The following is a 19,155-nucleotide window of genomic DNA, read 5'->3' on the forward strand; positions in this document are numbered from 1 at the left end:
CGGGCTCCCCCCGTATTCAGTGAGGCCTCAGGGAGGGATTTAAATTAAATTTTATTAATATTGGGGTCAGAGGCAGCATTGTCCAAGCTACAGAAGGGCTTGCCCCATCGCCCCCCGTACCCACCCAGAACGCAGGGCCCGGCCACTCCAGCAGGGGGCGCCAGGGACGCACACACAGTGCAGGGCCCGGCCCCTCCAGCAGGAGGCGCCAGGGACACACACAGTGCAGGGCCCGGCCCCTCCAGCAGGGGGCGCCAGGGACACACCCAGCGCGGGGCCCGGCCCCTCCAGCAGGGGGCGCCAGGGACACACACAGAGCGCAGGGCCCGGCCCCTCCAGCAGGGGGCGCCAGGGACACACACAGAGCGCAGGGCCCGGCCCCTCCAGCAGGGGGCGCCAGGGACACACACAGAGCGCAGGGCCCGGCCCCTCCAGCAGGGGGCGCCAGGGACACACACACAGCGCAGGGCCCGGCCCCTCCAGCAGGGGGCGCCAGGGACACACACAGCGCAGGGCCCGGCCCCTCCAGCAGGGGGCGCCAGGGACACACACAGAGCGCAGGGCCCGGCCCCTCCAGCAGGGGGCGCCAGGGACACACACAGAGCGCAGGGCCCGGCCCCTCCAGCAGGGGGCGCAGGGACACACACACAGCGCAGGGCCCGGCCCCTCCAGCAGGGGGCGCCAGGGACACACACAGAGCGCAGGGCCCGGCCCCTCCAGCAGGGGGCGCCCGGGACACACACAGAGCGCAGGGCCCGGCCCCTCCAGCAGGGGGCGCCAGGGACACACACAGAGCGCAGGGCCCGGCCCCTCCAGCAGGGGGCGCCAGGGACACACACAGAGCGCAGGGCCCGGCCCCTCCAGCAGGGGGCGCCAGGGACACACACAGCGCAGGGCCCGGCCCCTCCAGCAGGGGGCGCCACAGACAGCTGCACACACACACACACACAGTTTAGTATCAGTCTAGGTGTAATTCCCACCGTCACATCAAGGCTGTAACAGAGCCCTCCCCCCCCCCAGCTCACAGCCTGGTGCTGCCCCCCCCATGTGCCCAGCAGAGGGTGCTGCACTCCCCTGGGGGGGGGCATCCATGGTTCTATTTGATGCAGTTCTGAATACAGCATCCTCCAGCCATAGTCTGGCGGGGTGGGGGAGAGAAGAGGGGTCATAGAGTTCAGCGCACCCCCCGCAGGTAGCCCAGCTGGGGGGCTGGGGACAGACAAGGCACTTTTCAGGGTGTCCGGGGTTGTTCCCACCCCAGGCAACTTGTGTCAGCAGGAGAGGGCTAGACATAGAGCAAAGGTGGACACATAATGGACAGAGCTATGGGTGGTGGACAGACAGACAGCTGTTCGGGGTGTGCTGGGAGGGATGGCTAGAGGGGGGTGGAAGAAGGGATGGATGGATAGATACAGAGGTTGGGGGATGGATGGGGGGAAGATGGATAGAGGGGGTGTGGAAGAAGGGATGGATAGATAGATACAGAGGTTGGGGGATGGATGGGGGAAGATGGCTAGAGGGGGTGTGGAAGAAGGGATGGATGGATAGATACAGAGGTTGGGGGATGGATGGGGGGAAGATGGCTAGAGGGGGTGTGGAAGAAGGAATGGATAGATAGATACAGAGGTTGGGGGATGGATGGGGGAAGATGGCTAGAGGGGGTGTGGAAGAAGGGATGGATGGATAGATACAGAGGTTGGGGGATGGATGGGGGGAAGATGGATAGAGGGGGTGTGGAAGAAGGGATGGATAGATAGATACAGAGGTTGGGGGATGGATGGGGGAAGATGGATAGAGGGGGTGTGGAAGAAGGAATGGATAGATAGATACAGAGGTTGGGGGATGGATGGGGGAAGATGGCTAGAGGGGGTGTGGAAGAAGGGATGGATAGATAGATACAGAGGTTGGGGGATGGCTGGTTAGATATATACAGGAGGTCTGGGGGAAGATGGATGGATGGAGAGAGGGGCAGGGGATGAACAGGTGGATAGACAGAGGGGTTGGGGGATGGATAGAGGGGGTACAGGGGGAAGATGGATGGATACAGGACTTGGGGGATGGATGAATAGAGGGGGTACGGGAGGAAGATGGATAGATACAGGGCTTGGGGGATGGATGGAGGGGTAAGGCGGGAAGATGGATGGATAGATACAGGGCTTGGGGGCTGGATGGATGGATAGAGGGGATGTGGAGGGATGGATGGACGCATACCTAAAATCATATTGATGGATGGCATGAGGAAGTGGAAATTTGCTGTAATATTTTTGAGGCCCATGTTTGCCTCAGTTTCCCTCTGTGATTTGCGCGGCTCCCCTGTGGTGGCTGAAGGGTTACAAAGCTGCTCTCGGGACAGAGCTGGCGCCATGGGGTGGGGCCATGGACCGCGGGGGGTGGGATGAACAGGGTGTTAAAGGGGCAGTTGGAAGCGACCCTGATTGACGGAGGAACCACACAGCCAACGGGCCCCCGAGGACCAGGGAAGAACAGTCGCGCTGGGGCCAACCAAGGGTCCCGCCGGCCCAGTGGCTTGTCGCCGCCAGTGGCCAGGGCCCACTGTGTCACGGAGAATGAACAGAACAGGGCGACTGTCGCATGAGCGCCCCCATCGGCCGCTCTCGGCTTCGGGCAGGCAGAGGTTTAGGGACACCCAGAGCCTGGGTTGCCCCCGTGACCACCAGTGCTGGACCCACTCTCGAACCCCGTTCGACTTTCGCCCTTCCCAGCATCCCCCGGCAGGGAGTTCCTCAGGTTGACGGTGCTGCCGTCGGTTTGTTTTCATTTCATCGGCTGAGCCCTGGTTCTCACCTCACGTGAAGGGGTCACTAGCACTTCCCCGTTCCCCGTCTCCATCCCCGTCCCGATTTCACAGCCCTCTCTCACATCCCCCTTCGCCGTCTCTGAACGGTGTCCGTCCTTTTCGTCTCTCCTCAGCAGAAGCTGTTCCACTCCCGCATCATTTCTCTGACCTTCTCCACACCTTTCCCAACGCCAACAGCTCTGTTTGGAGCTGGGGCGACCCGAACCGCCCGCCGTACTCAAGGGGTGGGCGCGCCCTGGGTTGATAGAGCGGCACTAGGGTGTTGTCTGTCCAATTCTTCCCCCGTTTCCTCACGGTTCCTAACCTCCTGTTACCTGCCGTTTGCAGCGAACGATCCCGACTCCGCCATCTCGGTCTCGGGTGGTACCTGCTCATCTAGATCCCTTCCTGGCGTAGGTCCGGCTGGGATGACGGTTTCCAGCGTCATGTTTCTCAACCCCACGTTTCATGGCCCAGTCCCCCTGTTTGAGGAGATCTTTTGGGGGCTCTTCGCCGGGCGCTTTGGACTTAATGAGCCGGAATCAGTTTGTCTCGTCTGCGTTTGCTCAGCGTTCACCCTGTTTGCCTTTCTGAGTACGCTGCCCAGCCCAGACCCTAGGGCCCCCCCCCCCCCCCATCTACCGCTCTCCGGTCTGAAAACTGTCCCTTTCCCCTTTGTCCCCTGTCTTTTAACCACCCCCTTCCCCCTGGGCCCGGCCGGCTTTGCTTCAGAGCCTTGTTCAAGGATGCTAGACCCACCCACCCCCTTGGCCACACGTCGGTTGCCCCCTCGGATTCCAGCCGCTGGGCGAGACAGGGATTTCCCTTCCCCACCGACCCGCCTTCACCCACCTCTGGACGCCTTCTGCTCTGCCCTCGAGTTTCACCCCGTTGGCCTGGCACGGAAGCCGGGCTTAAAAACCGGCCTTCCGTTAGCCACCTGCCCCGGTTACATGCCACCTGCCGTGGGGCAATTCACCCCCCTGGGGAGGGGACGCTCCGGCCGGGAACCCAGCAGGGACAATGGCCCGAGGCAGTGGTGGATGGCGAACCTCTGGGCTCCCCACATCCGGGCAGCGCTACCGGGGGGCCCTGCAGGGGGTGAGGGGCTTCCCCCAGGCGGCTGGCTCTGGCGGGTCGGCTGGGCAGAGCTCCCAGGGGGAAGCAGGGGGGCTGGAGCCCAGGGGGGAAGGGCGGGGCCTCGGGCTCCTCCAAAGGCCTGGTGAAATGCTAGGGCGTAGCAGCCCCCCTGGGGGAGCTGGGACCGATGGGTAGAGGGGTGGGCAGGGGAACGGATGTGTGCACAGGACAGACGGATAGAGGGGGGCCTGGGGGCAGACAGAGGAGTGCGGAGGGGATGGATGTGTGTAGGGAGATGACAGAGGGGTGCAAGGGGGGACGGACAGATACACACGTAACCCATAGCAGAGCCCTCAGGAGGCATTTCTATCTCGGGGGGCAGCCTCTCCCCCTCCTTTCCCCCACCCTGTGGCTCCCCGGGGCCCAGCTCCATTCCTGCTCCCCCCACTCCAGGCATCGCCGGCAGGATTCGAACCCCGAACCCTCCCGCTGCGTGATACGGCCCGAGCCCGGCTGTTGAGATGCTCTTCTGCAAAGCAGCCACTAGACGGAGCTGCGGGCTGCATAGGGGGGAGGCCCCCCGCCAGTTCCCCAGTCCTTCCCGAGCGGGGGGCTCCTGGCATCTCTCCCCCAGGGGGCGATCGGCGGGTGCCCGGGGCCTCACTGGATCAGCGGGGCCGAGCGGTCGTTGGTCACCGTCCGTTTCAGCCTGACGTGAGCGAAGGGGTTAGACCTGGAGGGGGGGGGGAGAGAGAGGGCACGGGTCATGGGGCCTCAGTGGGAGCTGAAGGGGGGCGGGGACATATATCTGGGTGCTAGTGCCCGGGGGGGAGGTTATCCTGATAGGTGGGGGGTTGGGGGGGGTGAATGTGGCACTAGGGCCATTGAGAGGGGAGAATCCTAGGTTTAGAGCCCCGGGGTGGGAGCCCCAGGGCGCGGACCTCGCTGCTCTCACCTGGATGGGGAGGAGTTCGGGGGGCTCCCAAATTCGTTCGCTAACTGGGAAGAGGAAGGAGAGAATCACATTAGCCGGAGGGTGAGACGGGGGGGGGGGGGGCACAGGGGGTGGGGCACGTGGCAATCACCAGGCTGGCCCTGCAATGCCCACACTTGCCGCCAGGTGGCAGCTGGTGGTGGGGATTGCAGGAGGACGGGGTGTGGAGTTCCTCAGTGGGGCCCCCTTGGTGGTAATTTGGGGGCACTGGACAACCGACCAATTCGCTCCCTGTCTCCGTGCCATGCTGCTGGCCCCCTGTGCCCCCGGCCAGCCTGGCACCCCGGGGGTGGGCAGGCAAAGCACCACCAACAGAGGGTCATCGACGTGAAGTGCCCGGCCATTGCAACGGAACGGCTCCCGAGGCTACGGGCCCCCGGCTGGGCTAGCACCCTGGAGGCGTGGCTGGGTGCCGGGCGGTGGGTGGGGAGTCTCGAGGGTTGGGGTGCGCCCAGGGCTGGGCAGCAGGCTCCAGGCCTCAGGAGGAGAGACGGTGGGGGGGGGAGGAGCTGTGCCCCGAGAAGTGGGGAGGGGCTCGCCTGGAAGCTCCTCCCCCAACTCACCTGTGACAGATCAGGGTTCATCATGCTATAGGGGCGCTGGCGGAAGGTGCTGGAGCGGGGGGAGGGGGCATAGCGCAAGGTGGCCCCCCCGTGACCCCCCTCCGGGCTGGGGGCCATGCACCCCACTTTGTCCAGGGTCCCCGTGCTGCTGCTGTTGAGTTTGCTCAGGGGAAAACTGGGGGGGGGAGAGATGGGGTTAAAACGAGGCCCTGGAGCTAAACAGTGCCCCCCCATACTCCCTCTACCCTGGCCCCAATCTCCCCCTCTCTGTGCCCCGCATCCTGCCACCAGCTCAGCACCCCCGCAGCCCACTCTGCTCCCCTCCCTCTACCTTGCCCCATTCCCCCACCCCTTCCCCGCAACTCAGTACCACTGCCTGGCCCCCACACCCTCTCCCAGCCCCCTCCCTCCCCAGTCCCAGCCCCGCCTCCTCCATCTGTCACCCCCTATTCCTCCTCCCCCATCCCACCATGTGGCACGCCCAGCCCCCAGCTCACCTGCCGTGGGGTTTCTCGGGGCTCTCGGCAGGGGGGACGGGACGGGTGTACGAGAAAGGGAACCAGCCTTTCCTGGGGGTGGGGGGAGCAGAGGTCAGGCAGGATGGAGACACGCCCGGACCCTCCTCCCAGGGGGCGGCTAAGTTCACAGCCCCACAGAGCCCAGCGAGGGCCCTGCCGGGACCCAGATCTGGACCGGGGACTTGGAACCCAGGAGCCCCGATTCATCATGCCCGGCTCTGAGAGGGGAGGGGGGGGGGGTCTAGTGGGGGAGTGAGCCTGGAAGCCAGGACTCCTGGGTTCTTTCCCCGGCTGGGGGAGGGGGACGGGAGCCAGGACTCCTGGGTTCTCTCCCTGGCTGTGGGAGAGGAGGGGAGGGGGGGCTGAGAGCCAGGACTCCTGGGTTCTCTCCCCGGCTGTGGAAGGGGAGAGGAGAGGGGGTGGGAGCCAGGACTCCTGGGTTCTCTCCCAGCTGTGGGAGAGAAGGGGGGGCTAGTGGTTAGCACAAGCGGGAGGGGCTCACATGCAGGTGGCCTCATTCTCCCCGTAGTGCCAGCCGTCCCGGGCCTCGGCCACCAGCAGCGCGATGACGTCGCCCTCCTGGAAGGTGAGCAGGGTGCTGCTGTCGCCGGCCGCGTGGGAGAACACGGCCTGGACCCGGCGCCGCTCGGCCAGCGCCCCGACCCGCGGCAGGGTCCTGTTCTCTGCTGGGGGGGGGGAAAGAAGGGAGAGTCAGGCTGCGGATTGCCCCCCCTTCCTGCCCCTGGAGAGGGGCCAAGAGACTGAGAAAGGGGCACATGGGGGATATGTGGGGGGGGTGTCTTAGAGGAGGGCATTGGGGGGGCTTGGGGTGTCCCGGGGGTACACACGAGAGTGCCTGCAGGAGCTCAGAGGAGGGGAACCAGGGGTAGAGATAAAAGCTGGATTGGGGGGGAGAGGAGATCTCAGGAGGGGGGGATTCTGTCTGGCCAGGAACTCGCAGAGCCCCCCCCAATCCCGTCCCAGCCCCGGCCGGGTCAGTCCAGGATACGAAATCGGAACAAGCCGCTCAGCGCTGGACTCTTAATTGGCTTAGGCTGGGCAAGTCGCCCAGACTGGGGTCACCCTCCCCCCCCAAATATCCCCCACAGAGCCTGCATCATGTGCCAGGGAGGCTGGAAAGTAGTGAGGGCTGGGACGCCCCCATCTGGGGTCACATGTGGGATGAGCCAGTTAGGCTCAGCTCCAGCAGCAGACATGGCGGAGCTGGCCAGCACAGACCAGGACCGGGCTAACGGGGGCTGCGGGTCGGGAGTGAGGGGCACCGGCAGGGCTGGGGGAGCCCAGGGCCGGGCTGGCAGGGGCTGCAGGTCAGGAGTGAGGGGCACCAGCAGAGCTGGGGGGAGTCCAGGGCCGGGCTAGCAGGGGCTGCAGGTCAGGAGTGAGGGGCACCAGCAGAGCTGGGGGGAGTCCAGGGCCGGGCTAGCAGGGGCTGCGGGTCGGGAGTGAGGGGCACCGGCAGGGCTGAGGGGAGCCCAGGGCTGGGCTGGCAGGGGCTGCGGGTCGGGAGTGAGAGGCACCGGCAGGGCTGGGGGGAGCCCAGGGCTGGGCTAGCAGGGGCTGCGGGTCGGGAGTGAGAGGCACCGGCAGGGCTGGGGGGAGCCCAGGGCTGGGCTAGCAGGGGCTGCGGGTCGGGAGTGAGGGGCACCGGCAGGGCTGGGGGAGCCCAGGGCTGGGCTAGCAGGGGGCTGCGGGTCGGGAGTGAGGGGCACCAGCAGGGCTGGGGGAACCCAGGGCTGGGCTAGCAGTGGGCTGCGGGTCGGGAGTGAGGGGCACCGGCAGGGCTGGGGGAGCCCAGGGCTGGGCTAGCAGGGGCTGCGGGTAGGGAGTGAGGGGCACCGGCAAGGCTGCGGGGGGCAGGGCTGGGCTAGCAGGGGCTGCGGGTCGGGAGTGAGGGGCACCGGCGGGCACTTACTGAGCGTGGCGAGGCGGGTCTCCGCAGAGGCTTTGCGGGGGATGGGCAGGGTACAGGAGTAGCCATCGCTGGCCCTGGGCGGAGGGGGGGTCTGCATGGCTGGTGCGGGCTGCAGGGCCGGCAGGCCTAGCGGGACGGTGAGGGGCTCGCTGGCGGGCGGGTGCCCCAGGTCACGGGAGCCCCGGGTGCGGTGAGAGTCGCCGTTGGGGAGCGGAGTCGCTTCCTGCAGTGAGACGCGCTGCGGAGGGAGAGACGGGGGGAGGGGGGAGGGGCTCTGCTCACTGGGGATCAGCATCACCCTCCCAGTTGGGTTTGGGGACCCAGGTGTCTGGGTGACCCTCCCAGGGGCTCTGCCCTTGGAAAATGGACCCAGGTGTCTGAGTCGCCGTTCCAGGGGCTCTGCCCTTCGGGATTGGACCCAGGAGTCCGGGTCAGTGCCAGGGGGACCCTACCCCTCTCCCGTAGTGCCCAAGTCACCATCCCCGTTGGAAAAGGGACCCAGGAGTCCGGGTCTTTCCCGAGGAGCCCCACCCTCTGGCAATGGCGCCCCTCCCCATCCCCCGTGGGCAGAGACATACGTGGTTGAGGGCCAGCCCCCCGCCCCCCAGCAGGGGTGCCAGCTCGGGGGGCACCTCCAGGGGCTGGGGGGCGGGTAGCGGGTCGGAGATGGCGGGCGCGGCAGGGCTGTTGGCCGTCTGCTTCACCAGGGCCAGAGCGCGGTCAGGCAGGCGGGTGGGCTGGACGCAGGACTGCTGCCAGCCGGGCAGCTTGGCCCCCAGCAGCTCCTTCACCTGCGGGGCAGGGGGCAGAGATGGGTGAGGGGGGCACTAGACTGCACCACATGCCCAGCCAGGGGAGCCCCCACCCTCCACGGGGCTCCCACTCCCCCCGCACCCAGTCCACAGCGTGACCCCCAACCAGGGCCCCATAGGAACGACACCACTCCCCCACATCCCCCTAACATGGGGCCTGTGCTGCCCTCTGGGGACTCATCCACACTGCCCCCCCACCAGGTACCCCCCCGCTCTGATGGGGCCCACAAGATGGAAGGATGCAGGTGACGTCCCACTAGGGGGCTCTTTGTGCGGGCAGAGGGATACAGGATGGAAGGATACGGGAAGTGCGTGACCTCTACCCAGCAGGCGGAGGGATATGGGGTGGAAGGATACGGGGTGTGCAGCCCCTTCCCCAATGGATGGAAGGATACAGGGCGGAGGGATATGGGGTGGAAGGATATGGGGCGTACGGCCCCCTCCCCAGCGGATGGAAGGATATAGGGCGGAGGGATATGGGGTGGAAGGATACGGGGTGGAAGGATATGGGGTGTGCAGCCCCTTCCCCAATGGATGGAAGGATACAGGGCGGAGGGATATGGGGTGGAAGGATACGGGGTGTGCAGCCCCTTCCCCAAAGGATGGAAGGATACGGGACGGATGGATATGGGGTGGAAGGATACGGGGCGTGCGGCCCCCTCCCCAGCAGGTGGAAGGATTCAGGGCAGAGGGATACGGGTGTGCGTGCCCCCTCCCCAGGGGATGGAGGGATCCCACGGGGGCGGAGGGATATGGGGCGGGCAGTTCACCTTGGCATAATAGGCACTGAAGTGCTTGGACACAGCGCACTGGCGATCCACCAGGAATGAGTATCGCCGACGCTCCTCGGTCAGAGCAGCCTTGTATCCCTCCGCCACAAAACGGTCCAGCTCGCTCTGCTTGGCACTCATCACCTCTACGTACTGGTGGGGGGGGGGGAGAAAAGAGTCCCAAGGGGGCATCAGAGCATGGGGGGGGGAATCACCCCAATATCAGACCTCACCACTTCAGAGCTGAGCCTAGATACCAACCCTGCATCTGACCACAGATAATCCCCCCATATTGGCCTGACACCCCATATCAAACCCCAAATAGCCCCCCACATCAGACCCTGACACGCCCCATTGGACCCCAACACCCCCACATCAGACCCTGACATTCCACATTGGATTTGGCGGGGGAAGGGTTAACACCCCCCCACACACTCTCCTTCCCCCCTCCCCATAGCAGGCCCTGGTGGGGGGAAGGGTTACCACCACCACCACCCCTTGCCAACCCCACTTCCCCCCTTCCCCCTGGCAGCCTGTAGAATGGGGGCCGTGACCCCGAAGTAATGGTTCCCCAGGCAATGGGTGCCGACAAAGGGGGGCCTTCCAGAGCCAAGGCGGGGAGCGGGCGGGGGGGAGGGGAAGGAGCAGGCGCCTGACATGCTAATGAGGGGCGAGGGGAGGCAGTGCGGGGGGGGGGGGAGACCCTTGAGCAGAGGCGGGGGGGGCAGAGAACTACGTGGGGAGGGGCAGGAGACACCTGCCAGAAACTATTCCACTCCGCATCCCCCAATTGTGTCTCCCCCTGCACCCCGTGTGGGTGCCCCCCCAGCGTATGTCCCCGCCCCCCCCCCCCCCAATCCATCCATCCAAAGCCCCTTATGGAGATTAGGGTCCCAGGCACCAGCTGGCCAAAGAATGTTAAAAACCCTTCAGAGCTGCGAGCCCCTCGGGGCCCCGATCCCGCCCACGCCCCGAGCTACCGTTCCCAAGACAGCAACGCCCGCCTCTACCCGCCGGGGGCGCCACAGGGAGTGGGGCGGGGGAGTTCCCAAGCTGCCCCGGCCTCCCCCCGCCTCCAGCGCTGAAATCCTGCTGCGGTTTCCGGCCGGACGTGACGGCCCGGTGTCTCCTGCGGGAGCCTGGCCGATCCCATTGTTTTCCCAAGCTCTGCCCCTCGTTGCCAGGGGCCCCTTGGGGGGGCTGAGGAGACGGGGGGGTTGTGGCCTGGGGTCCTTTCGGCCCCCCTCTCTCCCCGGTCGGCCAGCCCTGGAGGTATAGAGGCTTTTCCCAGTGCCTGTGTGCCCACGCATGTGCCTGGGTGTGGCTGTCTGTCACGTATGTACTGCGCATTGGCGTGTACATTACACGCCTACCCCATTCCAGCCCGGGAACACCGTGTGCGCCATACGTGTTAGCGTTTCCCCGTGTTTTAGCGTGTTGGGCTCATGTGCGGGCATGTTCGGGGCGGCTCTATTCCAGACCCCTATTCCAGACCTTGCTCCCAGATTAAGTGCCCCCCACCAGATTTACCCTCCCCAGCACCTCCTAGTCCCCACCCCCGGGGAGACCCTCCCCCTGCAGCCCTCCTGTCCCCTGCACCTCATGCCCCCCCCAGCCCCACTCCCCCTCACCTGCACCTCGCGGTCCCCGTATTTCTGGGGGTTCTTGCTGTTCTGACATTTCTTGCGCAGTTTCTTCAGCTCGGCCTGGCACTTCTCAATGGCCTCCGCCTTGGCCCGGTGCTCACTCTGGTACTTCTTCAGGGTGGCCTGCGGGGGCGCGGGAAAGCGGTGGGGGGGGGTCAGCTCGCCCCGGGGACGGGGCTGGGGGGAGAGAGAACGGGACTCCCCAGGACCCTAAGCAGGACCAGCTCGGTCTGTGCAGCGTCCAGTACGACAGGGACCACCAGATCTCAGTCAGAGGGGGTTCTGTGCAACGTGACGGGGACCCCCCCACATCTCAGTCATGGTGTGTGTTTGTGTGTGCGCGCGTGCACGCAACACCCAGTGTGACAGGGACCTCAATCTGTGTCTGAACTTATGAATGGTGCAATTGGAGAAACTGAGGCAGGGAGCTGGCAAACCCGTTTCCCAGCCACAATGGGCCAAAGACTTTGGTGGGGGCGGGAAATTGGAAAGGGGAAAATGGGGGGTCCATGGGGAGTCTGGAGGGGAGTCAGGGGCGCTGGGTTGGGTGCAGGGGGGCTGGTGGGCACAGGGGGGCAGCAGGCACCGGACCGGGGCCCCCCCGCAGGGCTGGAGGGAACCGCACGGGGGCCTCTCACCAGCAGGTACTTCACATCTAGCTCCAGTTTCTGCTCCAGCTGGGCCAGCAGCTCCGAGTGGAAAAGCTTCAGCTACGGGGGGGGGGGGGGGGGGGAGGGGGAACAGAGTAGGGGGGTGAGAGGGGGACAGTGAACAAGGGATCCCCTCCCCCCAGTACACCTCCCCCATGATATCCCCCCCTCATGTCACCCCAACCCCCGCGGTATCCCCTCTCCCCTTGTGCCCCCCATGGTATCCCATCCCCCCCCCCAGCTAAGAACCCAGGGTCCCATCCCCCCCCCCCACAACTGTTCTCCATGAATGAGCAGTTCTGGGTGTGTGGGGGGGGTCCTGTGGGGGGGGCTGAGAAGGCGGGTGGGAGGCGCCCCATGGCTTTGGGGAGGTGGGGAGCTAGCTGGGGAGGGTAACCCGGGGGGGGGGAGGGATAACGTGATGCCGGGGGGGGGGGAGATACTCACCGTTTCCTCCAGCTGCACCTGGATCTGGCGATGCACCTCGGCCATCTGGAACAGGGTGTCCCCTGGGGGACGGGGAAACGACAGGTGTGTGTGTGGGGGGGCATTAATCCATCCCATAATCCCCTGGTCCCATCTGCCCCCCTCACCCGGGGCCAGGCTCACCTTTCACACACGCGTGTGAGCAGGGCCCCCCACCCGTTAACACACATCGCCCACACACGCCCGGCACTATCACATTAGCCGTGGCGAGCGGGGCCGGCTCCCCCCCACAGCCAGTCACACAATGTGGGGGCTCCCCGCGGTCACCCTCACACTGCCCTACAACTCGCACTCTGCCTGTCTGCGCACACCCACCTTCCGGTTCCCACCATCTGCACCCCCCACACACACACACCCCTCCCACAACCTGCACACACCTGCCACAATTTGCACACCCACAATCCCCTCTCCAAATTCCCAGACACCCACCACCTGCTACACGCCCCCACCCCGGTTCATCACCCCTGCATGCACCGCCCCACATGCACACAACCCCAATGTGCACCATGGTCCCCTCCCCCAGAGGCAGAGGGACACAATCCCCCCTTCAGCCCCCCTCACTCCACCCCCACCGCCTCTTTGAGCCCCCCTAGCCTCTCAACTCCCCCTTCCCACCCCCCAGACAGGTCACACCCTGGGGGAGGGGACATTTAGGCCCTGGTAGCAGAGTGGGGGGGGGAGCTGGCCCCCCAGGCCGTGAAGGGTTAAAGCTGGAACCTGGGGGTGGGGGTTGCTAGGCAAGGCGAAGGGGGACGGCTGGGCCTTGAGCTATGGTAGTGGCGGGGTGGGGGGGAGGGGGGAATTCTCAGGACACGGATACACTCCCCTGCCCCCACACAGTCCAAGGCCGGCCCAGCCCCGGATGGGGGAGTGGAGATGGGAGGAAATCCTGGCTTCCAGCAGGAAAACAACATCTTCCTGCAGCAGGAACCCCCCAGCACGGAGATCTGGGGTGTGGGGTGGGGTGCGGGATGCCAGGGGCCCTGGGCCCATAGCTCTGATCCGGGGGCAAGGAGGAGGCAGGATACCGGGGTAGATGGGCCCGTGGATCTGCCCTGGAGCAGATGGCCCAGCCCCCTCCCCGCACCCAGCCCTCTGTCCCAGGCATCACCTACCCAGTTCCTTGGACCCTTGGCTGTCGCTGGCCAATTCCCCCAGCTTCACCAGGGCGTCGAAATAACCCTTGGCCGCTACGGTCACCCCTGCCGGGAGAGAGAGCGCAGGAGGGAGTGATTGACATGGGGCCTTTCCCCTCTAGGGGGTGCCGGCTCCCATCCGTCCCCAGGGCAGGGACTGGCTGGCTCAGGGGGGCAGGGAATGGGACATGGGGCCTTTCCCCTCTAGGGGGCGCCGGCTCCCATCCGGCCCCAGGGCAGGGACTGGCTGGCTCAGGGGGGCGGGAAATGGGGCACAGGGCTGTGACGCAAGTGGGACTGTTCTTAATGTTTCCTCTGAATACTGTGTGGGTGCCTCAGTTTCCCCTATGCATTTCTTAAGTCTCCAGTGTGCATAAATGGCCGACACTCTGTATCGTGGCAACAAATGGCTGGGGCCCTTGCCCCCTGCAAGGGAATAGCTAAAGGTGAACAAAGAGATCAGGTGACCTCCTGGCCTGGGACAGGAACTCAGCAGAGAAGGAGGGGCTGGAGGGGGTTTCAGTTTGGAGCTGGCTGGGGACAGGAAGTTAGTGCAGACGCGGGTGTCTGGCTCGCTGGGCCCCAGAATGGACCTGGCTGAGGGGTCCCGTTCGCCGCTGTACCTACAAGCTCTGTTTTAGACCATGTTCCTGTCATCTAATAAACCTCTGTGTTACTGGCTGGCTGAGAGTCACGTCTGACTGCGAAGTGGGGGTGCAGAACCCTCTGGCTTCCCCAGGACCCCGCCTGGGCGGACTCGCTGTGGGAAGCGCACGGAGGGGCAGATGCTGAATGCTCCAAGGTCAGACCCAGGAGGTGAAGCCGTGTGAGCTTCTTGCCCTGAAGACGGTCTGCTCCATGGGAGAGGAGGCTCCCCAAAGTCCTGACTGGCTTTGTGGGGAGCGGTTCCAGAGCATCGCCCGGGGACTCCGTGACAGGGGCCTTTCCCCTCTAGGGGGCGCTGGCTCCCATCCGGCCCCAGGGCTGGGATGGGCTGGGGGGTCCGTGGGGAAATCACGGTTTACCTGAGAGTGCTCGTTGGTAACTCTTCCCCATCGTGACAAAACTCCTCAGGCTGGGGTTGAACTGGTCCAGAATCACCTGCACCAAACAGGGGGGTGATCACAGCTCCACAGTGCTCGTGCTGGGACGGGGCCCCAACCCCCCTGGGACAGGGGGGACAGGATACCATGGGGAGGCACAAGGGGAAGGCGGATACCAGGGGGGTTGGGGCAGGGGGCGGGTTATCCGGTGCCCCTCGCCTAGCATTGGGACGCAGCCCCTCTGGGGTGGGGTGCAGGGTATATCCCTCGTCCCATGCTGGGACCCGGCCCCTCTGGGGTGGGGCAGGGGGGCTGGGTATAAGGGGACCCCTCGCCCAGCACTTGGACATGGCCTCTCTTGGGTGGGGCATGGGGTTGGATATACACAAACCCATTGGCTGGTGCCGGGATACAGCCCCTCTAGGGTGGGGTGCGTGGGTTGGGTTTACGGGGACCCCTCACCCGACACCAGGATGCGACCCCTCTGTGGTGGGGCATGGGGGCTGGGTATCCTGGGTTGGGGGTGGCAGGATTTACATTGCATTTGCATTTGAAGAAGTGGGTTTTTCACACACGAAAGCTTATGCCCAAATAAATTGGTTAGTCTTTAAGGTGCCACCAGACTCCTTGTTTTTGAAGATTTACATTGTAGGACACCAAGATATTTTATTCCTAAGCAAAGTGACACTTGGAGGGGTGACTGGGGTGCTAGGAGGGGGAGCGAGGGACGGATCCAGGGAGTGTGTGGAGCGGGATGGATGGGAATGGGGATGGACGGACGGACGGAGCACATATGGGGATGGTCAGACAGAGCAGTGGGTGGAGGGGGTGAGTATGGGGATGGACAGACAGGTGGATGGACGGAGAGAGGGACAAATGAGGAGGTGCGTGGGGATGGATGGCTAGAGGGGTGGGGGGTGGACGTACGGATGGACAGAGGGGTGGGGGGACGGACAGAGGGGTGGGGGGACGGACGGACAGATGGAAGTGTGTGAAGATGGATGGACAGATGATGGGGGGTGGGGGAGAGGGATGGACGGACAGCTGGATAGAGGGGTGGACGTACGGATGGACAGAGGGGTGGGGGGTGTGAAGATGGATGGACAGATGACGGTGGGTGGGGGGGAGGGACGGACGGAGAGGGGAAGGACAGACACTATACTGAGCCCCGGGGCTCTGCCACCTGCTGGGGATTAGGGGCGCCAGACGGGGCCGGCTGAGGGCCTATCAGTGCCAGGCCCGGCCCGGCTGCCCCAGCAGGAGGGCGCCTGGCTGGAGCGGAGGCCCCGGGTGCTGGGCTGCGGCCGGCTGCCAGCCCTTCCCCGCCCGACACACGGGAGCCCAGCGCCGGCTCAGCCTGGATCAGTCGGCTCAGCCCGATGGCTTTGGGGACAGCGGGTCGGGCGCAAAGACTGTCCCCGTGGGGGAGGGGGAGCCAGGACTCCTGGGTTCTCTCCCTGGCTCTGGGAGGGGAAGGGAGTCTAGTGATTGGGGGGGCTGGAAGCCAGGACTCCTGGGTTCCCAAGCAACCCTACAATGGCAAAGCAGCCTACGTAGGCCCTACAATAACAAACTAGGACATGTAGCTATCCCTAGACATGTAGACGCAGGGGTGAGGACGGACAGATGGACTGATCCGCCTCATGGAAACAGTGGAGCCAGAGGGGGTGTAGCGGGGGGGCCCTGAGCAGGGGCTGTTTCCTGGCCCCCAGGCTCGGGGGGGGGGGAGCGGATCCGAGAGGCGTCTGGAGCCCAGCCCGATTTCTCTCAGCTCCCACAGGCCGTTTCCCCGGGAACGAATTAGCCTTTTGAAAGAATCTGATCCAGCCAGAAATTGCAGCGCCCCCCCCCCCATCTAATCCCCCAGGCTCCTGGTCAGCTGGGACAGGGGCCACACACAGTGCACAGCACACCAGCCCTTTGGGGATCAGATCCCGTCCTGGGGGGGACCCGTCCTGGGGGCTGCATGGAGGGGGAGGGAAGGAGGGGTCCCAGGGCCAGCGCCGTGGCTGGCGTAACTGGGGGAGGACGGAGAGATTAGATTGGGGATGGCGGGGTGCAGATGGGGATGGCGGGGTGTGTGGGAGGATGGCTGGATGGATAGAAGGGAGCCGAGACCCCAGTGCCTGATGCTCCTCGTGGACTCCAAATGAACCCGCCAGTGACATAGGCAGGAAACCATCTCCCCGGCCCCGACCCTCTCCCTCACCCCAGCGTTTGTGGGTTCGTTTTTCCCCTTCCTTCCCTGCCGAACAGGAACGGGTCAAAGCGCCAGGGGGAATCCTGATCTCCACAGTGAAAAGCCTTTGGATGGAGCTGGGGGGCTGAGGTCAGAACCCGGCCCCGCTGCAATCAGGGGTGACTCCGGATTGACCCCGGGGGGAACTGGGATCAGAACCTGGCCCCGCTGCAAACAAGGGTGACTCTGGATTGAACCCAGGGGGCGCTGAGATCAGAACCCAGCCCCCCATATGCACCCGCCACCGTCACCCCCCCCCCGCCCCAAAACACTTCCCCAAACTCTTCCCTGCCAGGCTAACAAAGGGGCTCCGGACTCCAGCGGGGGGAAACCGAGAAAAGCTCCGGGCGAGAGAGATGGAGGGAGCCGGGGGGGGGGGGGGGGGAAGCGCGGCCGGGGCCAACTGCGCAGGCAAGGGGGGCCGGAGGGGGGGCAGAGAAGGAGGCGGGGGGGCAAGGAAGGGACCGGTGGGGGGGGTGGGAGCCGTCCGGGGGGGCAGGGAAGGGACCGGCGCGGGGGAGCCGGAGGGGGGAACAGGGAAAAGACCGGCGGGGGGGGGGGGGGAGCCGGCGGGGCTCACCCTATAGACACTCTCCGTGAGCCGGTTGACCTCGTCGGAGCGGGACATGCTGGCGCCGGGGACCGGCCGGAGCTGGGACGCAGCGAGCCCCGAGGCAGGGACCGGAGGGCTGGGGGGGAGGGAAGGGGCGGAGGGCGGGGTCGGCAGCACCAGCGGGTGGGAGGGCGGAGTTGGGGGGGCAGGAAGGGAGGGGGCAGGGGAGCGGGGTTGGGGGGGCTGGGGAAAGAGGGGGTGGGTGAGGGTTGGGGGTCAGAGTTTATGGGGAGGGATGTGGGGGGCGCAGAAAGCGGGGGGATTCCAGGAGGGGAAGAAGGAGTTGCGGAGGGGGGGGGGGGCTTCTGGGGGCGGGGTGCTGCGAGGGAGGGGTTATGGGAGGTTCGGGGAGGGGTGCGCGGGGGGGGGGGGCGCGATAGGACCCAGTGAGAGAGACAGACACAGAAAGGTCCTGCCAAAACTCCAGCCTGAAAAGAAACTTTCCAGCCAATCAGGAGTCGCCCGCGACCGCCCCGCCCCTCCCAATCTGGGCCAGTTTAGCATGAAATGGGCGCGGCCTCTTTGGCTCATTTACATATTTAAAGAGACAGACTAACCCCCCCCCCCTTCCCCGACGGAACGTGTTGGCTCAGCTGGAACCAGCCCGATGGATGGACCCGGGGACTGGTCTTACGGGGGCGCCCTCCCCTGGCTGTCAGGGCGGGGCAGGGGGCGCTAGAGGGCGCTGGGCTGCGGGGCTCAGCAGGGGGCGCCGGGGAGCGGAGCGGGGCGGGGGCCCCAGCGGGGGGCGCTGGGCTGTGGGGGGCCCGGCGTGGGGCGCCTGGCTGGGGGAAGCGGGGTGGGGGGCACTCTCCCTTCTAAGTACTAAAGTCAGTGGCCAAATATGAACAGTCATTGTAATATAACAGTCTTAGATGTGCAATGGGGACTGCGGGTCGGGAGTGAGGGGCACCGGCAGAGCTGGGGGGGGCAGAGCTGGGCTAGCAGGGGCTGCGGGTCGGGAATGAGGGGCACGGGGAGAGCTGGGGGGGGCAGAGCTGGGCTAGGAGGGGCTGCGGGTCGGGAGTGAGGGGCACGGGCAGGGCTGGGGGGGCAGAGCTGGGCTAGCAGGGGCTGCGGGTCGGGAGTGAAGGGGCACGGGCAGGGCTGGGGGGGCAGAGCTGGGCTAGCAGGGGCTGCGGGTCGGGAGTGAGGGGCACGGGCAGGGCTGGGGGGGCAGAGCTGGGCTAGCAGGGGCTGCGGGTCGGGAGTGAGGGGCATGGGCAGGGCTGGGGGGAGCCCAGGGCCAGGCTGGCAGGGGCTGCGGGTCGGGAGTGAGGGGCACGGGCAGAGCTGGGGGGGGGCAGAGCTGGGCTAGGAGGGGCTGCGGGTCGGGAGTGAGGGGCACGGGCAGGGCTGGGGGGAGCCCAGGGCCAGGCTGGCAGGGGCTGCGGGTCGGGAGTGAGGGGCACCGGCAGGGCTGGGGGGGGGTCAGGGCTGGGTTAGCAGGGGGCTGCGGGTCGGGAGTGAGGGGCACCGGCAGGGCTGGGGGGGCAGAGCTGGGCTAGGAGGGGCTGCGGGTCGGGAGTGAGGGGCACCGGCAGGGCTGGGGGGGCAGAGCTGGGCTAGCAGGGGGCTGCGGGTCGGGAGTGAGGGGCACGGGCAGGGCTCTGCCCTCACCCTCTCTTCCCCCATCTCCACTCTCTGGGTTCCCCGACCCGGTTCCAGACGCAAAGACGTGTCTGTTGCAGCCTCCACTTCCCCGGATTCCTGGCGCCCGCCCCACCCCCGGGTCTGCGTGACCCCTTCCCCCCCCGGGGCGTTAGCCGCAGCTCCCCCGCAGGGCTGGCTGGGCTCCCAGGCACGTCCCTGGTGCTCTGGGCTCCCTGTTCACATGGGACCGCGGCCAGCGTCTCCCCCGCCCCAGCAATCTCC

General features: G+C 66.0%; 1 protein-coding gene across 4 annotated transcripts; it reads right to left on the minus strand.

Annotated features, from left to right (window-relative positions):
- Nucleotides 1-34: 34 nt before the first annotated feature.
- On the minus strand, nucleotides 35-17,399 carry LOC128826722 (brain-specific angiogenesis inhibitor 1-associated protein 2-like). Of its 4 annotated transcripts, none has more exons than XM_054010160.1 (14): nucleotides 17,248-17,399; nucleotides 14,411-14,486; nucleotides 13,365-13,451; nucleotides 12,211-12,272; nucleotides 11,752-11,823; nucleotides 11,099-11,236; nucleotides 9,468-9,620; nucleotides 8,464-8,676; nucleotides 7,886-8,123; nucleotides 6,455-6,635; nucleotides 5,932-6,003; nucleotides 5,435-5,609; nucleotides 4,833-4,876; nucleotides 35-4,610 (listed from the first exon to the last, which is right to left on the minus strand). In XM_054010160.1, exons 1-14 carry the CDS (start codon nucleotides 17,293-17,295, stop codon nucleotides 4,538-4,540), a joined length of 1,632 nt encoding a protein of 543 aa, XP_053866135.1. In that variant the 5' UTR covers nucleotides 17,296-17,399; the 3' UTR covers nucleotides 35-4,537. The 4 variants fall into 4 exon arrangements, with proteins under 4 accessions (XP_053866135.1, XP_053866134.1, XP_053866136.1 ...); XM_054010159.1 differs by having other exon boundaries at nucleotides 6,455-6,638; XM_054010161.1 differs by lacking the exon at nucleotides 17,248-17,399 and adding an exon at nucleotides 16,638-16,748 and having other exon boundaries at nucleotides 6,455-6,638.
- Nucleotides 17,400-19,155: the final 1,756 nt, after the last annotated feature.

Source organism: Malaclemys terrapin, chromosome 20 (assembly GCF_027887155.1).
Source record: "Malaclemys terrapin pileata isolate rMalTer1 chromosome 20, rMalTer1.hap1, whole genome shotgun sequence".
NCBI lineage: Eukaryota > Metazoa > Chordata > Testudines > Emydidae > Malaclemys > Malaclemys terrapin.